The 23,444-nt window shown below is 41.1% G+C and overlaps 1 protein-coding gene across 4 annotated transcripts in view; it reads right to left on the bottom strand.

Annotated features, from left to right (window-relative positions):
* The window catches only part of ELMO1 (engulfment and cell motility 1), a 322,964-nt gene that overhangs the window by 17,638 nt on the left and 281,882 nt on the right, over positions 1-23,444 (bottom strand). For all 4 annotated transcript variants that reach the window (XM_075056741.1, XM_075056732.1, XM_075056760.1 and 1 more), the window contains 2 exons: positions 12,522-12,685; positions 6,687-6,799 (listed from right to left, as the gene is read on the bottom strand). In XM_075056741.1, the coding sequence (XP_074912842.1) occupies positions 6,687-6,799; positions 12,522-12,685 (277 nt within the window). The remainder of the gene's footprint in view (positions 1-6,686; positions 6,800-12,521; positions 12,686-23,444) is intronic.

Below are 23,444 nucleotides of genomic sequence, written 5' to 3'. Positions count from 1 at the left end.
GTTAATGAAAGAACTAATAGCCATAGACAGTATCTGGAAGCATGTCCGGCACAATTCTCCTGTGGGCTCACTAATAACTGCCATTGTGCCACAGCCTTGCCGTCAAGAGGAAAACCCTTAAATGAAACCTACAAATGGAACTAATGAGGTTCTCTCAGCTGCAGCCACTAAATGACTGCACCAGCCAGGCTAAGGAGGGCCATCAGGACATGAGTGATGGGGAGTAACCCTTGCTTCCACAACCACTTCTGCCTTACCAGCTGGGGTGATTTTTTTCAGCTGCACATGATGTTACAAGTTTATCAGACAATATCCCACTTACGTGAGATCTCAGTGCCTTGGAGGGGAACAATTTTAAACAGGAGGCATGTTATTTTACCACAGTGCAGGTGCTGAACACAATTTTATTAGAAAAGTAATGCATAAAATAATGCTGCAGTCAAAATAAAAATTATATGAAGCTGCGTCCACTGACAAAAAGGGTGAAGAAATTTTAATTACACAATGGCACATGGGAAGTGGCCAGCATTTACTTTCAGCCCTAAATTGATAAAAAAATACACAGAAGAAAAAGCTCTTTTCTACAATGATTAGAAAGTAGTGCTTATAAAACAAAGAAAAACTACTGTCCAAACCCTCCAGAGCTCTTAAACCCAAGTCCGCAGAGTTTAAGTGCCACAAGAGGCTTTAAAGATGGGGCAGGCATTTCTCAATAGACTCTGTACTGCACAGCTAGCAGATCTGTCCGTGTGTATGCGCACAGCTGGAGTGGGGCAACTGTCATTTCAGGAAGGAATGGAGTTTGTTTTGGTTTTAGGCTGTATTGGTTTTGTGTGGCAAGGTTTTGGTAGTGGGGGGGTTACAGGGGTGGCTTCTGTAAGAAGCTGCTGGAAGCTTCCCCTGTGTTTGAGAGCGAGCCCATACCAGCCGGCTCTAAGACGGACCCGCCGCTGGCCAAGGCTGAGCCAATCAGCGATGGTGGTAACGCCTCTGTGATAACATTTTTAAGAAGGAAAAAAAGTTGGGACAGAGGAAAACAGCCACTGGAGAGAGGAGTGAGAACAGGTAAGAGAAACAACCCTGCAGACACCAAGGTCAGTGAAGAAGGAGGGGGAGGAGATGCTCCAGGCACCGGAGTGAAGATTCCCCTGCAGCCCGTGGTGAAGACCCTGGTGAGGCAGGCTGTCCCCCTGCAGCCCAGGGAGGTCCACGGTGGAGCAGATATCCACCTGCAGCCCATGGAGGACCCCATGCCGGAGCAGGTGGGTTCCCGAAGGAGACTGTGACCCCGTGGGAACCCTGCGCTGGAGCAGGCTCCTGGCAAGACCTGCGGATCTGTGGAGAGAGGAGCCCACGGAGCAGGTTTTCTGGCAGGACTTGTGACCCTGTGGGGGACCCACGCTGGAGCAGTGTGCTCCTGAAGGACTGCACGCCGTGGAAAGGACCACGCTGGAGCAGTTTGTGAAGAACTGCAGCCCGTGGGAATGGCCCACGTTGGAGAAGTTCATGGAGGACTGACCCCGTGGGTGGGACCCCATGCTGGAGCAGGGGAAGAGTGTGATGAGCCCTCACCCTGAGGAGGGTTGAAGCGGCAGAAAATAACGTGTGATGACCATAAACCCCATCCCCCTGTGCCGCTGGGGGGGCTTGGTATAGAATCTGGGAATGAAGTTGTGCCCGGGAAGAAGGGAGGGGTGGAGGGAAGGTGTTTTGAGATTTGGTTTTATTTCTCATTACCTTACTCTGGTTGATTTGTAATAAATTGAGTTAATTTTCCCCAAACTGAGTCTGTTTTGCCCGTGACGGTAATTGGTGAATGATCTCTCCTGTCCTTATCTCAACCCACAAGCTTTTTGTTATATTTTTTCTCTCCCCTGTCCAGCTAAGGATGGGGGAGTGATAGAACGGCGTTGGTGGGCACCTGGCGTCCAGCCAGGGTCAACCCATCACAGTCTTTTTGGTGGAGAATGTGGGCAAAAAACCAATACATAGGCCCAGTCTTATGAATTCGCCCCAAAGCCTAAGTCCCTTCTATGAGCTACAACTCTCATTTTGTATCCAGTGTTACTACACCTGCTCTCTAAAACTCCTCCTCAGCTTAGGGACGGCTGTCGCTAACCACAGTCTTTAGAGATGATGCGGGCTTGTGATTTCATAGCAATTTTTGGACACTACATCACTTACACTTTCCAGTGAGTCCTTATGTCTTTTAGCTCACTGACCACTGATGCAATCAAATTAAGGTGCAATTCTTCTCTGGGATACAGAATTAATCATTCTGGTTTTTAACCTGAAAAGGTTTCAAACAAATTGTTGTGATTTTCAGATAATTGCTAGGGCAGCCAGTGGGTTTAATATATTGTGGCACATTGTTCAAGATTATAGATGAGGTTAAAAAGTAAAAAAATCCCAAATAACAAAATCAGCTACAATTTGGTTAGGAGAGTAATATTCAAAACTGTAACCAAACAGTAAGGCACAGAACATTTTGCTGATGGGCTACGCAGTGCTTGGCCATTCACATAGTGTGTTTCCAAGTGCTTTAATGGCCAATGACTCATATGCCCTTCACAATGCTATCCTAGGTAAAGAAGTGCTGTGGTTACTACAGAAGTGCTCTACAGTTAGAATCTGGGGAGAAAATAGTTCAGATATGCACGGACAAAAGTCTGAGAGTATACATTTTATCCCAAGATATATTCCAGATCACTAAAGCAGTTTTTTGTTCAAAGAAAATCTTCCTCATGGATTTAGCAACAGCAACACACTTTTAAATAGATCAGTGAAAACATATGTATTTGTGTAGATTTTAGATATACATACGTGGACTCACCCTTTTTCTTTCATTGTGTTGCCTTTTTCTAATACAACTGTAGTGACACATTTTCATTCTAACTGGTCTTAACTGCCTAGATGAAAGCCAGCAAGACTTGCAAATGACTGGCAAATAATTGACCTGTGGCAATGCTGGAGGCATATTTGGTTAACCAGTTTCTCTCAGTAAGTCACGCACTCACAGAATAATATTTTTTATGGGACTACAGAGAGTGGGATGGAGTAGCAAAGCAAAGAGGCTTGGCAGAAGAAAGACAAAGTGTGGATTCTTGTTCAGGAGTTTGAGTTAGTTATCCTAGCAAGAGATGGAAAACCTGTCTTCACTTGATTTTTTGTTTTAATTTAAGCTGTCTCTTTCCAGGTTACTTCCAGGGTGCCTTGTGTTTTTAATTTAATGGTGTGTATCACCAGGCTTTCCTTCCCTTCCAAAAATTACTGTTCAAGAAACCTCATCTTTGGCTGCAAACCCACTTCAATAACACACAATTTCTCTATAATCTTTATAAAGCTAAAAAAGGAATTTATTTCCAAGAGTGCACCCAGAAACATAAACTACAAATGTACTGGATGACAGCATCAGAAGTATCTATTATCCTCAATAAAATGCCTTTATCTGCTACTTAGCTCTACTGGAAATAATAACTTTTGGGGTTGTAAAGTGCTTTGCAGGCTTTCACTTCAGTCTTCTCCCCTTTCTTTTCAGAATTAACTAAGGAAGGAGAAAGCTGAAGAGGTCTATCTGCCAGCTGATGTCCACGGTCAAGGAACAAAGTGGGGATTTGCTGTTTCATTTCCAACTGATTAGGAAAGCTTAATAAAAACAGGATTTAGTGCTGCAGTTCTCCTATGAAACCTTGCAAGGGAAAGGCCATATATTCTTTGAAAGTGCTAAGGATCCTGCTGGGACAACAATGATATTTCTGAATTTTGGCTACAGAGAGATCCTGCTGATAGGATAATCCTGTGCCAAAACACAAAAGGCAGACATCTGACTACAGACACCTCACAGCTTTATCTTCAGCATCTCCCCTAATGAATCACCTGTTGGATTAGAGGCTTTCCAATGCCAAGTATGTATGCATGTATTTCACCTCTTCTCAAAGGGCTGTAAGAGGCTCTGTAAACTCCCTGCTCATTTTTTTTTTAAGTAATTTTTTTCAACTTACTGTGACTAACCATGTGTGTCCTACCACATGTTCAAACAACAGTCTTAACAGAAGTTTGCTCTGCAGTCTTTATTGGGAAATAATGCCTGTTAATTATTTTTCACATGGGCAATTTAATGCTTTCAGCTTCTCCTGTATAGGGCACTTTCAGGTTCTTCTTGTACAATCTGCAGATTTGTGACATTTTTTCCAGGATTGTCTCAAGGGAAAAAAAGAATCATAGGAAAGGTAAAACAGGCAGTATACATACTAAAGTAAAACTCCTACCTGATCTTACTACTCTTACAAGTAGGTTGCCACAAAACAGGCAAATCGTGATGCCTCACAGCACTACTCATTCCTGTTTCAGGTCCATATCAACCTGGATGGACCACAGCCCTTCGAGGGTCTTGGTAATGCTCCGTGGCAAGTGAATTCAGTTGGAGCAGCAGGCAGGTGATGAGGGTCCTGAACCTCCAGGTAGCACAGGGCACATGTACACAGAGGTGGGTTGGGGGAGAGGAAATGGGGAGGTGGGGTAAGGCTAACAGAAGACACACTCAGGATTCGGGACTTGTAATATTTTTATCAGGACATTCACAGGAATTGTCTGAAAGCTTGACTGTCCCAATGTTTAGTACCACTTGCTAAACCTCTGGTCCACCATTCACTTTACTTCATCTCCTAGCTCTTGAAGTCATGACAGCCCTGCTCTTACAGCCTGCTCTGCCTGGGGTACAGGAGACCCTGAAGGATAAAGGCTGATTTCAAGACAGCTGCTTCTGCTTTGTGCCAGCTGCCACTATTTACTATTTGGACTGTGCCAGGCACTGTACCTACCTAAAAAAAGGATCCCAATTGAATGGCTTATACACCAAACATACTTGTGTTTACAAACCATGCTTTGCTTCTTCATTAGATTGCACAGCGTTAGAGCTTACTGAGTTTAGTCCTGGTGGCCTCATGCATCATTATCTTCTGCAACGGTTGTGTCTTCTCCCTCCCTCCCAGGGTATAATTGACACTTCTGTTTCAGGGAATACAGGGAGTCTAAGGTAAAGCACACACAACTCTTCAGGGGATATGGAAACATGCCCTTCTAAATGGGCCTGTATCTGACAAAAACCAATGTATTTTAGAGAAGGTCAAGTTCTTTGAGGCATGGTCGCACGTTTTATTTGTTTCCAAAGAATTGTGAACTTTTTTTGCCCTTTATAAATATGACTTCAAAGCAATTAATCTGGTGGCCTATACAATTCACTCCCAAGGCATGATACATAGAAACCTTCTCAACTGTGGACCAGAAGATTAGGTTGATTATTTTTTTAAATATTTTTTTTAACTTCAACTCCACTCATATAATTTGAACCAGTTTATATCCCTTAAAGCTTTTGATCCTATAAATCATGAACTAACAACAGTTTAAGATAAAATAAAGTCTCTCTTCCTCTTGGAGATCTGCCAAAAGAAGAATGTTTGCCACAAACCCTGCTCCTTCCCTAGAATTTCAGTCATTCGGATTAAGGTTCTGAGAGGAATAAAATAAACAACCCTCACTACTGATAGCCAAACAAACTATGCATGACTTCAGCTACTTTCACTCTGTGAATATGCTGCTGAAGGGAAAACATGTATCATGCTTCCCTATGAAATCTGTACAGAAAGTCACAGTGGAATATTAATGCTCTTCCCCTAAACTCTGTGCAGTGGGCTTCATAGATGTCTGTAGGCTTGACAGGATATAAAGCTGCAACACATTTTTCTGCAACTCAACCCTTTTATAAAGGCTTTGAAATTTTCCAAAATAACCTCCGTACATTAAGGAAAATTGCCTCCTTGTTTCTAAGGAAGGAGGCATTGCAGGAATACTCATCTCTGTGAAGAAAGCAGTTTTCCCCAATTGATCTGAAGGTCTCAAATATAGATCTTTGTCAGTTCTTACTCTTAGCTTTTGTAACTTTCTAACTTATATTGTATCTACAGCAGAAAACAAACGGCAATCTGCATCCTCACAAAATGAGGGTTTTAAAGGGAAATTTTTGGATACAACTTGTAATTAATCTGCTGAATTTACACTATGGTCCTGTTATTTTGTCCAGAGAAAGAAGCGTGCCTCTCTGAGGGGAAAAGAACCGTAGAGAGTTTGACTGTATAAAATGAGCTGTAAACGTAATGCTGAGCAATGACTCATAGGATTGGGAAAATAATCTTCTCATGTCAATCAAGTGTTCATCTGAAGGTACACAAATTACTGATCTAAGTGCTTTTAAAAAGTATATTTAAACACCATAATATATTTAATGTATATGGTAATATAAGGTGGTCCAAGTCTGAGATATTAAAATTCTGGCTACACCAAGTTTCATGTGCTATTCCTGCAGAGGTAGAGATTTTGTTTTGAGGTGAACAAGAAGCCTGGACACCCAGACAGAAGTCAAAATACTCAGGTCAGAGTGCAAGACTGCTGCTTGAGATTTTTGTCAAACTTGTTCCACGTGATCCGTGTGATGAAGCCAAAAGCAGTTCCAGGGAAACACAGGAAATCCTACAACAACTGTAACTAGGAGATGCTTTCAGATGGCCCCTGGTAAAAGCAGTCAAGACAGCACTACAACCAAGGATCTTGCCAGTAAAAGTAGTATTCCTCATCTCAACTTTTAGACAAAAGTGACAATAAAAAGCCAGACTAGGCAGTCTGAGCTGTACCTTGTCGACGTCGACTGTTGAGTTTCCTAAAGCAGGTGCCCTCCACAAGTCGATTGAGTCGTTGCTGCTTGATCAGTTCTAAGATCTCAGGCTGAATCTTCTCTTTTAGTTCCCTTGGGAAGAGAGAAAGTAGGGACTTGTCAAATTCAATCAAAGACCATCCTCTTTCCTCTGAGACAGAATCTCACAAGACGTTTCTGCAAGGAGTTTGAAGGGGACAACAGTCACAGCAGGCCCAGGTCAGAATATAGTCTGCTCCAGTAAAAAGCCCTTTTTCTTATAACAAAGAATGGGAGTCAGGATATCTCTGTTGTAGACATCTCCCTGCTACGACATCAGTGTATGACTCAGGCAAGTCACTTATTTGTTTCTTACTTTACTCATCTAAAAATAATGCTTGCTATAATGCATCAACAAGGTTTTTCTGCAGCAAATAATGCTCTTTCATCATAGGAGCACTGTGAAGCTTATTTGAGGGTCTGTCACCTTTTGTTGCACAATCATCTGCTGGTATACTTTACTAGCACTATTATTTAGGACAACACAAGAAGGCTAAAACACATTTTGAAACAACGATGAAAACCAGTGAACAATGCCAATGAGCTAAAATAATGACCAGTGCTCTATGCTTGCTCTTAATTCCACGCCATTCAATTCATCCACTGTTACCAGAATTTTGTGGAAGACTAACCCATGACTAGGGATTGCTCAAGGATCAAACTTCACCTTTGCCCAGGAGTGCAGAAACCTGCAGCACATTTAGAAATAATATTATATATCCTTCAGAAAATTCATTTTCTACATCCTACTTTGATAAGAGTTCAACATGTCAAGAACTAGGCAGAAAACGTATGAACATAGCATGTGAAGTTTGATTTCATACACCATCACATGGATTCACAGATGTCTGAATTCATCAGTTATAACCTCACCTAGGTTCATTAAGAATACATAAAAGACAGGTTTAAACATCAACTCGACAGCAAGCCTAGTAAGATTAAAAAATAACTGAATGTGTAGAGGATTTATAAAATATGAAGTGTGTCAGAACCATAATTTTGCATTGCTGTGCAAATTAGGTAATACCAAAAATCATTCTGTCTGGCAGTATGTTCCAGCAATAGTCATCAAAAGGAAGCAAAGCTGTGGTATCCCATAGAGACAACAAAAATTTCTCTCCTCTTGAAAACTTAGGGAACCCAGTCTCTGCTGATTTCCACATTCATTTGGTTCCTATACCTTTGATCTGCCAGACCCCCACTGAAATCACCGGAAATCCTCTCTAGAAAGATCAGGCCTTTAAACAAAACTGCCATCTTTCTCACAGGTATTAACAAAATTGTTTGGGTTCTTGATGCATAACCCACTGCATATTTACAAGCTGTGAAAATCTAGCTGGTCAAAAATCAAGAAAGCATTGTAACTATAGAAAGAGGCCACCTTTTAGAAATATATTATTAGTCCTTTAGGAAAATTTTCAAGTACTGTTGTTTTCTCATTGGGAACTAAGATATGAATATGCTGAATGGTTAAATCCTCTGATTAGAAGGATTTTGTGCTTGAATAAATGTCTTGCCTTTTACTGAGCTGATGAGCTTCCCCATTCCTCAGGTAAAAGCTGGGAGGAGGGGCTGAGAACAGTGTTAAAATACAGTGTGGATTACTCAGCAGTCCAGGCTGCAGACTAAATCTCCAGTTGGCCTGATTTCAAACATTCAAGATCGGTATAAACAAGTTTGATATTTAGGTAGTCTGATATGTAGGTAGTTTAATTCAGAAATTGGATGGTTATAATTAAATAGGTGTCAAAGATATCATAATATCATAGTTGTAAGACACTACTTAAAAAACAAAAATGAATGCATCACCCAGCACTTTAACATCTGACTGTTCGCTTACAGCATTCCCTCTTCCGTCCTCTAAAGCCCCATCTGCCCTTTAGAAACCAGAGGAAGAGAAGGATTTTTAACCAATCCAAAAATAAACAGGTAATCCTCTCTGAAGGGCTTCGCTGTCTAAGGCAGACTTTGCACAGGAGGAAGGGAGGTAGGAAAGAAGGGACACCTTCCGCCTCTTTGCTGATGTGCTGGAGTCCCTCTACACACATGCATATATTTGCTCTCACAACCGTGAAGCTCAGAGGTAGTACTCTCTTCTGGTTTACAGTCCCCAAACTTGAACACACAGAGCTTGTGGAGACAACTCATTACTCCACAGAGAGACAGTCTTCACTGACTTTGGACTTTAGTGACACCCTGTAAGTCCATCCCATCCTTTGCCATGGTCACCCGCACTTACTGTCCTCAGCAGCTCATGCCAACACATGGTTACTCTGACTTGTATGGTTTTCAGCTATTTTTCAGATACCATGACTCCAGATACATTTTTGCAAGGTGGTCCTGCCACGTAGTGCTCCTCACTGTCATGGTTTCAGTTCCACCACTTCAAGGTGAGAGAAATGGAGCAGAAAAATCAAACCTCGGCACACAGTTAAACAAAAGATGTGCTGCTTTAAATCTTTATATTTCCTTCAGAAAGCCATCTGAAGGCAAGGGAGTTCAGTTCCTAAGGGTCAGTGTCTAAAGACAGAAGGCTTAGGAAAAAAAAATCTCTGTATAAGAAATAGGTCCTCCTGACTAATTTTAAAATCAAACAGGAACAATGAGCTAAAGGAAGAACATAAATGCAAACATGTTTTGTGACAATTTTATTTATTGTCCTTCAGATGACATTGGCTTAACAGTTCGTGCCCTGCAAAGAGAGAGAGAACAAACTCAGAAAGTCTAAGGAGGCAGCAGCTTTAAAAATTGCTATTAGTTCCCTACTGTGTTCCTGTCATGTAAGAATGGCAAAAGTTAGTGGGCTGGTAAGACAGAAGGGTTGAGGGAACCACACAGTAATATATATGATTGCTAATTTTCTGATCCCACTGCTCTCGGCACTATAGGCCATACTGACATCAGTTACTTGCTTTTAAAATAACAGACCTGAATTCGGCAAACCTGAAATGATTAGAAATTCTTTTTAAATTATTCAAATTGTATTAGTTTTTCTTCAGCACCACTTATATCTGTCCCAAGCTTTTACCTTTCCAGCTTATAGTTAAGACTCTTTCTTGGTAGCTGTTTTTCTTCCAGGATGGGGCATATTACAGACATTTAAATCCTTACAACACAACAGAAGAGTTATCCCAGAACTGCTTTCATGTGTTTTGACCTTCTATCTTTCTGGCTTGTAGCTATGCCCTCTCCTAATCACTTTGCACATTCAGAGCAGGCGTTAGTGACTCTTTCTAACACTGCAGAGAACTCTGTAAGATAAAAAGCCAAAAAGCATTCACATCCTTCCCTCTATTTCCCTGTATGTTGCAGATTTTCACACAGATGTTACTTAGCAATGGCTCCCTAGCTGACATCAACTCTCCTTTAAACAGCAAGCCTCCACTTGGACTTCAGATCTTTATCCAGTATTAACCCACCTCTGTTGCCATTTAATGTGTCAAGGGGACCTCTGGTCCTCCACAGGCCCACAGGATTCCTAGACACCTTCTTCTACAGCTATTCAAAATGAACCAGTGATACTTTATAATTTTGTTGTGGAATGGCAGTTTGGATGATCAATAATGATCCTAGAATCTTAAAAGGATTCTGTTCTGAAATTGAAAAAACTTAATCTCATGTGATACAACAATGCTCGTATAAAAGAAACAATCTGTGCTAAACAAGGTTGTTGTAGTTACGAGGATCTAAGGCAAAACTTTCCAGCTTACATTCAATTCCAATTTAACTGAAGCTTCTCTCATCCAGCAGCTTAAAAACTTAAAACTTCAGTGCTTTGTAGAATGAACAGCAGAAGAAAGACTTCTATCACGTTCAAGGCAGGAAAAAACATCATCTGATTGCCATATTCTCATGCAGAATTAAACAAGGCCTGCCGACTTTACATTCACCGTTGCGCGCAATTTCTTTTAGCGTATCTGCAAGGCTTTAAAATACACAGCACAGCCACGATTGCTCTCTTCATTCACAGTCTCTTTCCCTACAATGAGGCCATGATTCTGTACTTCTATCAATTGTGCCATCTATGCAATTTGAGAGAGTTCAGTACAGGGAATCGAATCAAAGGGGAAAATGAAAGAACTGTTTCTTTTCACAGTCAAGAATAAGTGATCATGGGTGCAATCAAAATGCAAATGCATAGAGTTAAATCTCTGCAAATGCAGTTGTGATTGCTTAAACACCTTATCGATTTACTTAGCCTTTATAGCCTTTAGACTTAGCCTTTGTCCTGAATCTGAAATTAGACTCTGGTAACACTTCAGTTGCTTTTAACTATTTGTGTTGGCTGTTTCACTCATTCCGTGATGGGGAAGAAGACTCCGCACTGTGGCAGCAACTAGCCAGAGTGAGACTGGAAATAAAGAGCTTGCAGAGGGCACTGGCAAGCTTCATCAGACTAGGTGATAGTGCAAGAGAATATAAATAGTTGGCCTGGATCATACTTCAACAGTTGACTCATAGGGAAAGCAGGGAAAACGAGCAGCTTTGGTGACAAGCTTAGCAGTACTGAGCGGCTTTGAACCACTAAACATTGCAGGGGATTGGCAGGGGATTTCTGAGCAGTGTAATGATGCAAAACTGACTGGAACCATTTGCAGTTTTTTAATTGATGCATTACTATGAGTGACATCAGTTCTAATTGGGCATTAGGTCCTACCTTCTAATATACTGAAAATATAAAAGAAGCATTCCCCCTTTGATCCACATTGGTATGATCAAAATTTAAGTGTGTACTTCTACTTAACTTATGCTTCCGCTGTTGCCCTGCTGCCCCTGGAAGAATGTGTCCCCAGAGCTTGTACTTAGGTATTTGTATCCTTTAGAAACAAATCAAAATGAACATCCTCCCTCTGAATCCTGAAATGCTCTGGTCCAAACCCTTCTCTATACATTTGCTTTGAAAAGGAGACTTGGAAAATCACGAGCTGTTCCACTTGAAACGGGATCAGGATTCCATGACATTTCAGCTGATGCTTCTGGAGTCCTCACCATTTCTCTGCTGATCTCAGAAGGTTCCTGCTATTCTCAGCACATCATTTGTGCACCATGGAGTCTGCATCTGTCCTGTGCCATCAGTTCAGCCACAAGTCCAGATATGGTCCAGAGCCAAGTATGGCCTCCATTTTTCACGTAACAGAACAAAAGGTATTCTGAGAAACAGGAAGGAGCTATGGTGGCGATATTAGCATTTGATACTTTGCAGTATACAACAAGGAAATAAGAATCCCATTGGCTAGCCACCAGAATGTTATAATTTACGTGTAAGTAACTGCTTGTCATTAACACCACAGATAATGCCATAAAGAGTCATACACGACACCACTCTTTCATAGAGCCGGTGTGTATTGGCTCCTCCTCTTCCGGGCTTCTCCCTGTCTCACTCAGGGAAGTAACGTCTGGAATTTTTAAAGGCCCTTGGACAGAAGACAAAGTTGTGGTTGTTTTTTTTTCTTTTTTAAAAAGCCACTACCAGCACCAAAACCAGACTCACAATCATGCAAATCTAGGAAATGTCAAAGCATTGTTTCATACAAATAAGCCATGTGAGACCCTGTAGGGATTTGCTGAATTTGGTTCAACTGAACTCAAAGAAAAAGTTATGATTCCCAGCAGAAGAAAACATAATGCATTTCAAGCAGATGCCGCACTACTGCTTTTGAGCGTGGCTCCCTGGACAGCTTTCCTCCTTGGGTTGCCACAGAAAAGCTGACAAATGTCATTCACATTTGTTAATCCTTCCATGCAAAAACGAGTGGGGAGAGAAGACAGTACTTACAGAATCGGACGAGACTGGAAATCTTCCTGGTTCATTCTTTCAGACTGGCGTATTTTCAGTATTTCTGTGTAACTGAGATTCTGAAGTTTGCTCTTGAACTGATCCAGAGAGCTAGGCTTGGTAGTGAGCGCTCTCATTATCTGTTCTTTCACTACCTGCATTACCTGCGGTTGACAAGGAAAGAAAAGGAAAACCTGTGTTAACACCTTCTGCGTTTTTGTTTCAAATCTTATTGTGGGTCACAGTAAGGTTTGTAGGTATAGAAGATGATTAGTACTATGTGGTCTCACGACAATTTTTCAGTAGCATAACCAGATAATAAGCCAACTTCTGACAGGGCATCACAGCTTACAGCAAAAGCTCATCTGCTCTGTAATAAGAAAATTATTTTTGGGGGGCATTGGTGGGGAGGGTGTCATTTATTGCTTTGCTGTCTCCCTAGACAGCTAAATTACAATTGCTGGTTACAGGATTTTAAGTCCCGCTCTGTCCACAGTTTTTGTGCCCATGGCAGCCGTAGAGTGACTCTTCCACATTCTGAGCCAAGATGAGGCTCCCATCATGTCGGGGACAGGCACACATATACCACCAGACTCGTAACAGCAAAAAAAGCTGTGAAGTCCTAAGGAGCAGACTGAGAGCGCAGATGCACATCCTGACTTCTGCCAGCTCAATCCAGGTGAAGTGCACAAGCTACAGGGGCCCATCTAACTGCTCACAAGGGAGACAGCAGAGAGTTTTTCAGGTCTTACAGCTCTCCTGCTGGGTCTTGGAGCTGCTCTCCTGACCAGAAGGCAGTGGCACAAAGCTGCGAACTGTGGCCTGTTACTTCCCTTATTCCTTATGCCCAGAGGTGATGGGCACACACTGAAACACACACTGAAACACAGGAGGTTCCCTCTGAACATCAGAAAACGGTTTTTCACTGTGAGGGTGACCAGGGAGGTTGTGGAGCCTCCATCCTTGGAGACACTCAAAAGCCATCTGGACGTGGTCCTGGGCAGCTGGCTCTAGGAGGCCCTGCTTGAGCAGGGGGGCTGGACCAGATGACCCTCAGAGGTCCCTGCCAACCTCAACCATGCTGTGATTCTGTAAGAGCCTTACACTGCAGGCACATTATGGCCATACACAGTGAAGGAAAAAGAACTTTCTAAAAGAGACCATTAGTCAGGGGAGAGAGATCAATTTGCCAAGGATATTACCAGATTGTTTTTGAAGCAATGCCATAAAGTATGCAAACCAAAAAATGAGAGCAAAGGATAGCTGGGCAACAGCTATCTGCATATTAATTATTTTATCAGGAAAAAACTGCTGAGACACAGTTAACTAAGGGGAATTGCTTGGCCCTAGTTCAAATAAATATATATCACAGACTACTGTCTGTCTCTCCACACTCATTTCCTCTGTGCTGGTGCAAATCACACACTTTGAAATATTTATCTGATGCTGTGCTTAAGCTGGCTGAAAAAACAGTTTATTGGACTTAGAAAGGCCCATCCCACCCAAATCCAAGAGCTAAAAAAGAGTAGGAGATGGTAACACCCCCCTGGTATCAAAGCAGGTGTGACAGAAATTAACGGCTACACAAACAGAGGTCAAAAGCGTTTTCTGCACTGTTAGTTTTCCTTTATTCTTTCACCTTCACCATGTATCTTAAAACAGAAGCTCAGCCCCCCAGAGGTTCCCTAATCATTCTGAAAATTTCTCTTTTCACATGAATATTTCATTGCTTCACATGTGTTGCCTCAGCCTTCTAACTCATTTTCTGCACTATGTTTTCTATTTTTGCTTCCTGAGATGTAACTTCATTCTCAGATGTGAATTAAGCACTCATTTTAGCTGTGTCCAGCAGGTGAAACTAAGCAATTAAAGAACTGAAGATAATCTCCTTCCTTACTACAGGGACTACATCCATCCCAGAGATCTACTTCAAGAGAAGCAAGATGCTTCTCTCGAGGGTGTTGGCTCAGGTGGGCAGCAAATGCCTTTGCCACATTTCCAACCCCCTGGACGAGGCAGCCTACCTACGTTCACTTGGCTGGGGCCTTGCTTTGAATGCATCCTTGCAGTTAAGATCCTACTCTTGGTACATCTTGCAAACCTGGGCCAGCAAAGCTGAGCTCCACTCCATCCACTCCTACAAATCTAATAGGTACGTTGCTATGTATTTGAAGAAGTCTTCTAAAACTCAGATTGATGGTAAAAAGCAACTTTGAATTCTGTACTCTACACTTGCATACTCTTCATTTCATATACAGACGTATTTGGTTTTAGATGGTGACCATGTGCGGCTAAATCCCTCTGAAGAGTTACTTAGCTGGTCTGCCAGTGGGAATTGGCTACTTCCCCATCTGAAAGATGAACTCCTGACTGCCATCCGACGGCTTAGACGGATTAACGCCTCCCTGACTGCATTCAGAGCGTGCTCATTAGACTGCACCAATCCAAATAAGAAACGTGCTGTCACACCTTGGAAATGACAAACTAGAAGGTCAAACAACTGTAACACCTGAAGGTCAATGGATCATGCCCAACAAGGCAAGTGGCAAACTCCTGCTGATTTCACTGGGTCTTGGTTTAATACCTAAACAGGATTAGGAAATGTAATGAAGGAAATGTCCTCCAAGGAATAGTGGGAAAAAATGAAGTAGACAATCCCACTGACAAGTTGGATGTTTAAAAATATCTTCTGTCTTCCTCCTTCTGCCTTCTTGACAATGACTATTTATTGCTGCTAATTAATTTTAATTTATATTTTATATATTTATATATTATTAATTAGGACTAATTATTATTAACTACCAGGAATGGAGAAGAGGGGAGAGACCGGAAACTAACCTTGCCCACTGAAAATGTCTTCAGCTATTGGTACATCCTAATGTTACTGTCCAGGCTCCCAACGAACTGGGCTTAACTTCTCACCCTCACAGAGAACATGACTTTCAGCCGCTGGCTTCACTTCTGCTTTCTCAGGCCCGCTGAGAAGTTGTGCCAGACTACTTTGTTACAGGAGGTTTTAGAGCCAGCCTGCAGTCATCATTTCTGCGGTAACATGCAAAAGAAGTATGCAAAACCAGGTAGCTTAATTCAAACATGTAAGCCCCATTGCCGCTCATGGGATCAAATTCTCTGGCCATTACAACAAATTACTGCAATTGCAAACAAACAGGTATAGTGTAACTGCTAAATGAACCATACTGCACTGCTATATTAACTATCACTACCATATCACCTTAATTTTTCAGCACTAAACTGGACTTGCAAGCAAATGTAGTCCTGCAATTGCTTATGCATGCATGCAATTCCAGTTTCCTGCATTCATGCAAATATCTGTACAGATCTGTTTTTTTGTTGTTTACATATAGATTTAGTTTCCTAAATTCAGGCACTTGCACTGGGGAAACTGCCTCTATGAGTAGTTTTTCCCATAAAATAAATGGACAAACAAATAAATACTGTATTTTAGAGAGTTGCATGTATGCGGATTTTCTTTTCAGTCTGATCTCTGAACCGTCCATATGAAGCAGCACTTATTCTTGGCTAAACAATGCAAAGGAGGTTCAGATTCAGTAGACTTAGGGAGCTGTCATTTATGCTTAGTTGCAAAATCCTGTATGAACCCTTGTCTCCCTTCTCTGGTACTCACTGTTGTGGTTAACACGCAAACAATGCAAATTCCTCTTCTTCACTATGATCTGGAAAGTTATTCACAGGATATCATCAAAGAGCTCATTGGTTTAGAGGCTCCCGAGACAGAAGGCGGGAAGCGTATGCCCCAGGCCTAGCACATAAGGGGGTGATCACTTGCCTCGTAATGTTTATAGCCAACACTATTTAACTAGCTGGCCAAAATGTCAAAGCTGCTGATTGCATTGAGTCTCCTGAGCATTTGGGAATCACTGCCAAGAACTTTTAATCTGTTTAATTTCCAAAGCTGAGTTGCCAGCCGTTGATTACTGCTGTCTGAGACAGCATCAACCCTTCCTCCCTATGTGCCTGACCTTACAATGAAATTAAAGGTAGTCTCTACGCAATGTGATTGTACATAAACCCTGCAGACAGTTGTTTTAATTACATTATGCTTGTTACTCTTACTTAGAAATGAGTGTTTTGGAGGGCACATTTGCTTTAAATCATGTGCTTTTTATCTGACGACCTCTTGTATGGTAAGAGAATCCCGAGTTCTGCATTACGACTAAGTCAGGTAAATTCACTGAACACATGAAGAGAAAAACAGTAGGAAAAAAAAGAATACTTTTTTTTCATTTAATCACAGGATCTTATTCCCCATATTTTGTATCCATCTAATGTGTCTTACATTTCTACAGTCAGTATCACCATAACATTAAATTATGTATTTTTCGTTAAGCTGTTTTAGTCTAGCTTTGTGTTTAGCTTATTTGACCTCATCTCTGTCACATCACATTCTGACTACTTTGCCTTTCCAACATTTACCCCCTCTTTTATTCTTCCTTCCCCCTCTTGCCATGACAACTTTTGCCCATGCAAATAAAGTCTCTTCCTCTCAGGATGGAGCAGAGGTCTGAACACTTGGGCTCTATAAGGGGACAAAATAAAAAGAGAGAAGCTGTCAATGTCAGAAAGAGGAGTTTATCAGCGCCAAACTCTACAGCAACCTTCCCACTGACCACATTTCAGTGGCTTGTTTGTAACTACGGAAGGCACAAACCTCTCTACTCTACTTACCCCATACCAATGCAAAGTTTATCCTTGGCACTGACTGGAGAGGACAGGCTGCCATCTCAGACACCTACCATGGCCTGCAAGCTTCTGGAAATTTAAGTCTGAGCCTTCCACTCACCAGATACACTCTTTCTATGAACTCACAGCATCAATCTTCGCAGAAACTTCCCCCAGAACAGTCTGAAGGTCTGGACGTTCAGGATAACCCATCTGTGGAGCACCAGACAGATGAACCCTTCTCATAATTTCCCCACGGTATCAGTGTTTCTCTTGAATAAGCATGTCCTTTCACATATAACGACCCTCTCACAGCAGCAAGAACACATCCAGAGACCATCACAGAAGCCACTAAGTTGCACCTCTAGTATCTTGGGGCACACGTTACACTGATTTCTGCTTCATGACTAACTCAGAGGGTTGTGTGTGTCAGTATGTTATGCTGACTGATTGCCATTAATCTTGACAGTCCACCGTTCTTCTGCACAAACAAGACTTAGGTATAAATTCTGAGCCCACGTTACAATGATGTGCTCAGCTCAGTGCTCTCCTAATTTGGCTCAACATTAGTAAGTACTGCAAGACATGATTCCCCTACCTCATTGCAGCATATGATAAAAGAGCAGCTATATCCAGACACCCCCCCTCTACAACCAGACTTGAAGCATCTGAGATGTGAGAAGTTTTAAGGCTTCATTCACTAGCTTTTCCACATGACCATTCAAAAATCAACAAGCAGAAAACTGGAGGAAAGACATCTCTTTGCAAACTGGTTGTCAAGAATTCATACCTAGTTTCCTTCCTATCTAAATGTTCCCCAAAAGAAACAGCTTGATTTATATAGGGTAAAAAATTAAGGAGAAAACATCATCTGGTGGTTGAGATCCAGTTTGATCATTTTGGTCACAAAGGGACTTCCTTCAGTTAAATTCACAGAGCAGGCAAAAATAAGGTTGAAGAATGAAATGGCCAAATCATTCTTAATGAACAGCATTTACTGACAAAGGAGGCCATAAAGAAAATCTAATTCTGAAGGGAAAGGAAATGACTTCAGTTTACAAGCCACCTGTCAACTCCTTTAATGAAAACTTTACATGTTTAATGTGTGCACCAGGTAATTCAAGGCAATTTTTTAGACTGTTCCAAAGGATAAATTGTCTTAACTAGATCAATGGTTATATTTTCAGAGTACTCAGAAGAGTCATCCTGAGAGACTTCAAGGTCCTTTCCAGATAATTTAATGCTGTTTCCCCCCCGCCATCTCCACATATTGCAGTCTGTGAATTCACTACTCTAGTCTCTCAGTGACAGCCTGTACCAAGCTTCCACTCCATATTACTTTAGAATATTAATCCAAACATGCCATCCTACACAAGCAAATTTAAACTCAGTCCTGGCACAATCTAACCATTGATGAGAGACTCCAAAATTCCAGACCATTTCTTCTATTACTGTCTGTGTACTCTGGAATTACAAAAACCCCACAGTTTTCAATCTTCTTAACTATTCCAGAACACAAGGACGGTTACTGTAGCTGGCGATAAAGAAGCAACTCTAAGCCGTCTGGATGTACATAGCCACAGGAATAATTAAGTTGATTCATTTTCAGGCAGCAGGATGAGAAAGCAGCTGTCAGAGGATTTAGCAGGTATAAGCTCTGACACATTTTATCTCTTCATTTTCTGCAGAATTTAAAACCCATTGCAAAAAAAGTTTGTGTTGCTGGGGTTTTGGCTTTCTTTTTTCTTTTTTTTTTTTTTTAACTTTATTGCTTGTGGTTATATTTTTCCAGTATCAACCAAGAAATCTTTCAGTCTGCAGAGAAGAGACTTGAAACACTGCGGTGGGTTTCATCAAGCTAAGCAGTCTGTTGCCATGTGGTATCAGTATCAATATGATTATCCAGTTTAGCAGCGACTATCATTTTGCAAGAATACCTAGCATGAAAAAATGAACACACCTAGCAGATGTCACAATGGAGCTGAGAGGTAGGAGATGTGACAGGAGTTCCACACAAGGAAAGGCCTATAGCAGGTGTCTGAAAGCTTAAATGCTGTAGTAATAGATCTCTTCAATGTGAAACCTTGTTCAGAGCCTCGGGACCCAAATAATAAATTGCCTGCCATCTGGTGAGGAAAAGAGGGAAGAGAACCTGAAGGAGCCTGACCTTGCACTGGATCCTGAGATCCAGAAGGTCGAGTGGTGAAGAAAGAAAAGTCTGAATATGAAGTGAGGCCCACAATTGTTTTACATTTCAGAGAAGTTCTTGATTTTTTTTTCAGCTTTTTATTTTCCCTTGACTAATGAATCACAGGTGTGGGAAACCAGACTGAAATCACACATGGTTCCTGGGAGCTGATGGGCTGAGACTGTTGTTAATCCAAGACTATGAGAGAGGGAATAGAGGATTCATTACTTTATTGTAAGAAGGGAGGAATAACAGCCCCAGGGCCATGAGCAAAAGACTGGAGAGCACCATGAAACGAGGTGTGAAAGGGAGGCTGAGAAAAAGCAAGAAAGGGGTCTGAGGAGTGACTACATCTGAAGAAGCTGATATGAAAAAGTTCAGATCCCTGCAAAAGATTCCTGGCTCCTCCTACTATTGGATGTGAGCATTTTGTAAATTGTGTTCAGTGGAAATGGACCACTAATTGCTGCACTCTGTTGTAACAGAACCCTGGGCTATGCCACCTCTGCAGGAAGAGCCTGTGGCCACAGCTTGACTTGGCACTTTCCAAAGAAACTCCCAGAATTCTCTTAGCTGCACTGATTATTTTTCCCTTGGACACATAGATCCCAATGGAGAAGCACTGCACCAAGGAGGCCTCCAGTTCTTTTTTAACATTACTATTTATTTGCTCAATTAAAACCAGGAACAGTGTCAGAGGCTTTGGCAGGGAGCAAAATGCAGCTTGAACGTGATTGAGAAAAAGAGAAAAGGCTATCAAAAAATTCCACTGAAGTGTAATATGGCTAAAGGGATGGACAAGAAGATGATTTTGACAATGAATGTTAACAGACTGGAGTAGACAAAGCAAAAAGGAAGGCAGCTAATAGGAAGGATGTTATAAACATGGAAAAGTGACCAGAGCAGGAACAGAGGTTCCAGCAGGAAGTATCAGCATGTGGAGGAAGGCATTTGTTTGATGACTTGCAATAAAATAAATGAATGGGTGGAAAAGTTTTAAGGAAGAAAAGAGAGGCTCTGAGAGCCATTGTATTTCAACGGAAAATGAAGGCTGAAGGAAGAGAAGAAATGAGATTTTGTTAGAGGATCAGTTAAAAGTAAATAGTAAAAGGAAGGGCAAAATTTGGGGGAAATTATATATTTATAAAATTATGGTTCAGGAAGCAGTTGACTGAAGGGAAACCTTCCTTAAGGACTGGACTGAGGAAGTTGAGGGTAAAATTGATAGTAATAGAAAGGGAAGTGAACAGCAGTCCTTTACAAACTTGAAATGCATGTGGATTTAGAATCACTATCAAAATACATGTAAACACTATCCATAATGTCTTCAACCATTTTGGTAAAAGACAATGTGAAAGCAGTCCACTGGCTTCTTGCAGGGCTAAAACCAGATGCTACCCTCAGATCCAAGGGTTCCATTCAAAACAATGCTAACCTAAACACACAAGTCAAATACCACATGCTTGGGTTGTACTGGGCTGAAACAGGACTGACTGATAGACAGGAAACCTCTTCTGCATATTTAACATTTGCAGAATACTATTTGCATCAGAAATAAGGAATACATTTCTTTCCTGTTTGTGCTTTGTGCCTTGAGGTAAGCAAAGCAAGAAATAAGTGCCGTGTGACAAAGGGTTTCTGCCCCAGTAAAATGATGTGCAAAGTTAATATGACAGTTTTTGTACACTTCCTTGTTAGTTAATTGAAGTCTTAGGTCAGCCAATATTACATTGTTTTCCCCCAATGTCTGACAACCTCTTCTGGCAAAATAAAACATGCAGAAAATCATTTGTGGGTGGCATTTAATCCAGGGCTTTTCACATGCAAAATGTACTGATGTTCTCAAACAAAATTTTAAGTGAGGGAGGGTGAAAAATGAGGAGATATTTATATCCTTAGTCATATACAAATGTAATAATTAACATGTCAAATAACACACTTGTGAATTCTAAAGGAAAATCATACAAGAGTTACCCATGATTAGGAACATACATTTGGGTGCTGCTTCCCTTAAAATACACCGTTACATTAAATGGCATACACTAAAGGAAAATTAACAGTAATATATTGGCAAACAGTTAGTTCTACGGAAGAAAAGCAAGGACAAGATTCTAATAGGTAGTTTTTCCCAGAGGAAAGTGTAAAAATCAAACAATTCAAGTTCTGGGTATTAATGATGAATAAAAAAGACTCTTTGAATGGGCAGAAAAACAGGAAAAGAGGGGGAGTAAATTTTTAAGAAAAGGGGAACAGAAGGGGCTGGAACATTGCTCCATACATCTGATATATGGATAAAAATGTAAGAACAACACTTTGCATTACAGCTTCACATCTTCCCATCTCCTTTAGCTGAGATAAAAACAAAATAAAGGTGTGACAAGCTGCATTTCTGAAAAGATCTCCAGGCTCTTTTACCAGTGCAAACCACCGTGTTGAAGGCTGTCCTGCCTGAGGTATGAACAGCCACATGGAATTGCACGTGGTCTAAGCCTGCCACTGTCCCTGCTTGCATTGTCCTTTTCCTTGTCTCCAGTCAACTCCAGGGAGTCTCCAGCTCCACCTCTAAATGGAAGGGGAGCCAGTGCACCAGGTTTGTGTCTTTTTAATACCAAGAGAAATGGAGATCCCTAATCATCCAGGTGAACCACAAACACACCAGCTAGCACAAAGCACCAGGCAATATGGGGACAGCTTCTCTACCTCTCCCCTTCATGCCTCTCCTCTTTGATAACTTTCTTCTCCTAAACCAAACAGACCTTTAAAGTCCATCTACTGCGTCTATAGTGAATTCCACCTGTTTTGAGTAGCAAATTCTGCAGCTCTGTCACCTAGTTATTTCCTTCATTCTGATAGGCATATTAATAAAAGAGATGTACGACCCCTGAGATCAGACGTAGGGAGTGCCTTGGGGGTTGGTTAACTGCCCAGGATTGTGGGCTGTCAGTAAGGTATTGCTCTGGTTGGACACAGTGGAGGTTGTAGGCAAAAAGAGACAGTAAGAGTGGGTTCAGGGAGTTTCAGAACCACATGCTTTTCTCAAGAACAGCTGGGTTTACTTCAATAAAGTAAGAACTTCACCTGATGAAACAGACTTTTCATCCCGAGTAGCTGTTTTGATGTTTACTTTTTTCTTGATATGGAACAGAAGTTGAAATACTGAAAGCTTCTATGAAATAAAATAAATCATTTAGGAATTAGCTGCTTTAAACATTCTTACAGTACCCCAAAAATGTGTGTCTGTTCAGGAATCTGTGAAACAAAACATTTCTATTTTTCCCATGTACATTTTTCACAGAGAAGGAGATTTGCCTATGAAAAATGTTCATCTTGATTAAACTCTGTATATGCAAAAGCTCTGTAATTTTGCCAAGCTTTGCTAATACTTATGTGTTTCTCCAGCAAGTCCAAAAGTTGGCCCACCACTCAAACAGTACAATTCCTTATTTGGTTGTTTAAAGTACTACCTCACATTTTTTCTGTTACTCACACAAACAAAGGAAAAGAAAACACTAAGTAGAAGTTGGAAGCTTCAGTTTGTTTTTCTGGACTTTAGTTGAATGGCATTCACCACTTCAATGCTACTTTTGTTTTTTTTTCTTTTTTTTTTTTTTTTCATTTCATTTTATTATAAAAGCAAAACTTTCAAACTTTCTACCTAACAAAAATGACCAGAAAGACTGAAAATGTGGTTTTGGATTCAGTTCTCTGAATTTGGGAACTAAATTACACACTTAAGTTTTCCTGATAGATGCATAAACCAAATGTTCAGTACACTGGTGTTGGACTATTTCATTCAATTCCATTATTTGCACATCCTTCCAGGTAAGGTAAATGATTGGGTTGAACATCTAGGAACCATGGAAAAAGGCAGTTGTGCATACGTACTATGCCTCTGAATGAACCTATGTGTTATTATGCATCATAATTTGTAACAAATAAGCTGTACAAATTTTTAGGTAAGCCCATGTTTTCACATTCATCTCACTGAAAAAAGCAGTGAGCTGAAAAACATGTCTACAGAACACCAATTTTTT

Source organism: Buteo buteo, chromosome 2 (genome assembly GCF_964188355.1).
Source record: "Buteo buteo chromosome 2, bButBut1.hap1.1, whole genome shotgun sequence".
Classification (NCBI taxonomy): Eukaryota; Metazoa; Chordata; class Aves; order Accipitriformes; family Accipitridae; genus Buteo; species Buteo buteo.
The sequence above is the reverse complement of the archived record's forward strand: the minus strand, read 5'-3'. Positions and strand labels throughout refer to the sequence as shown.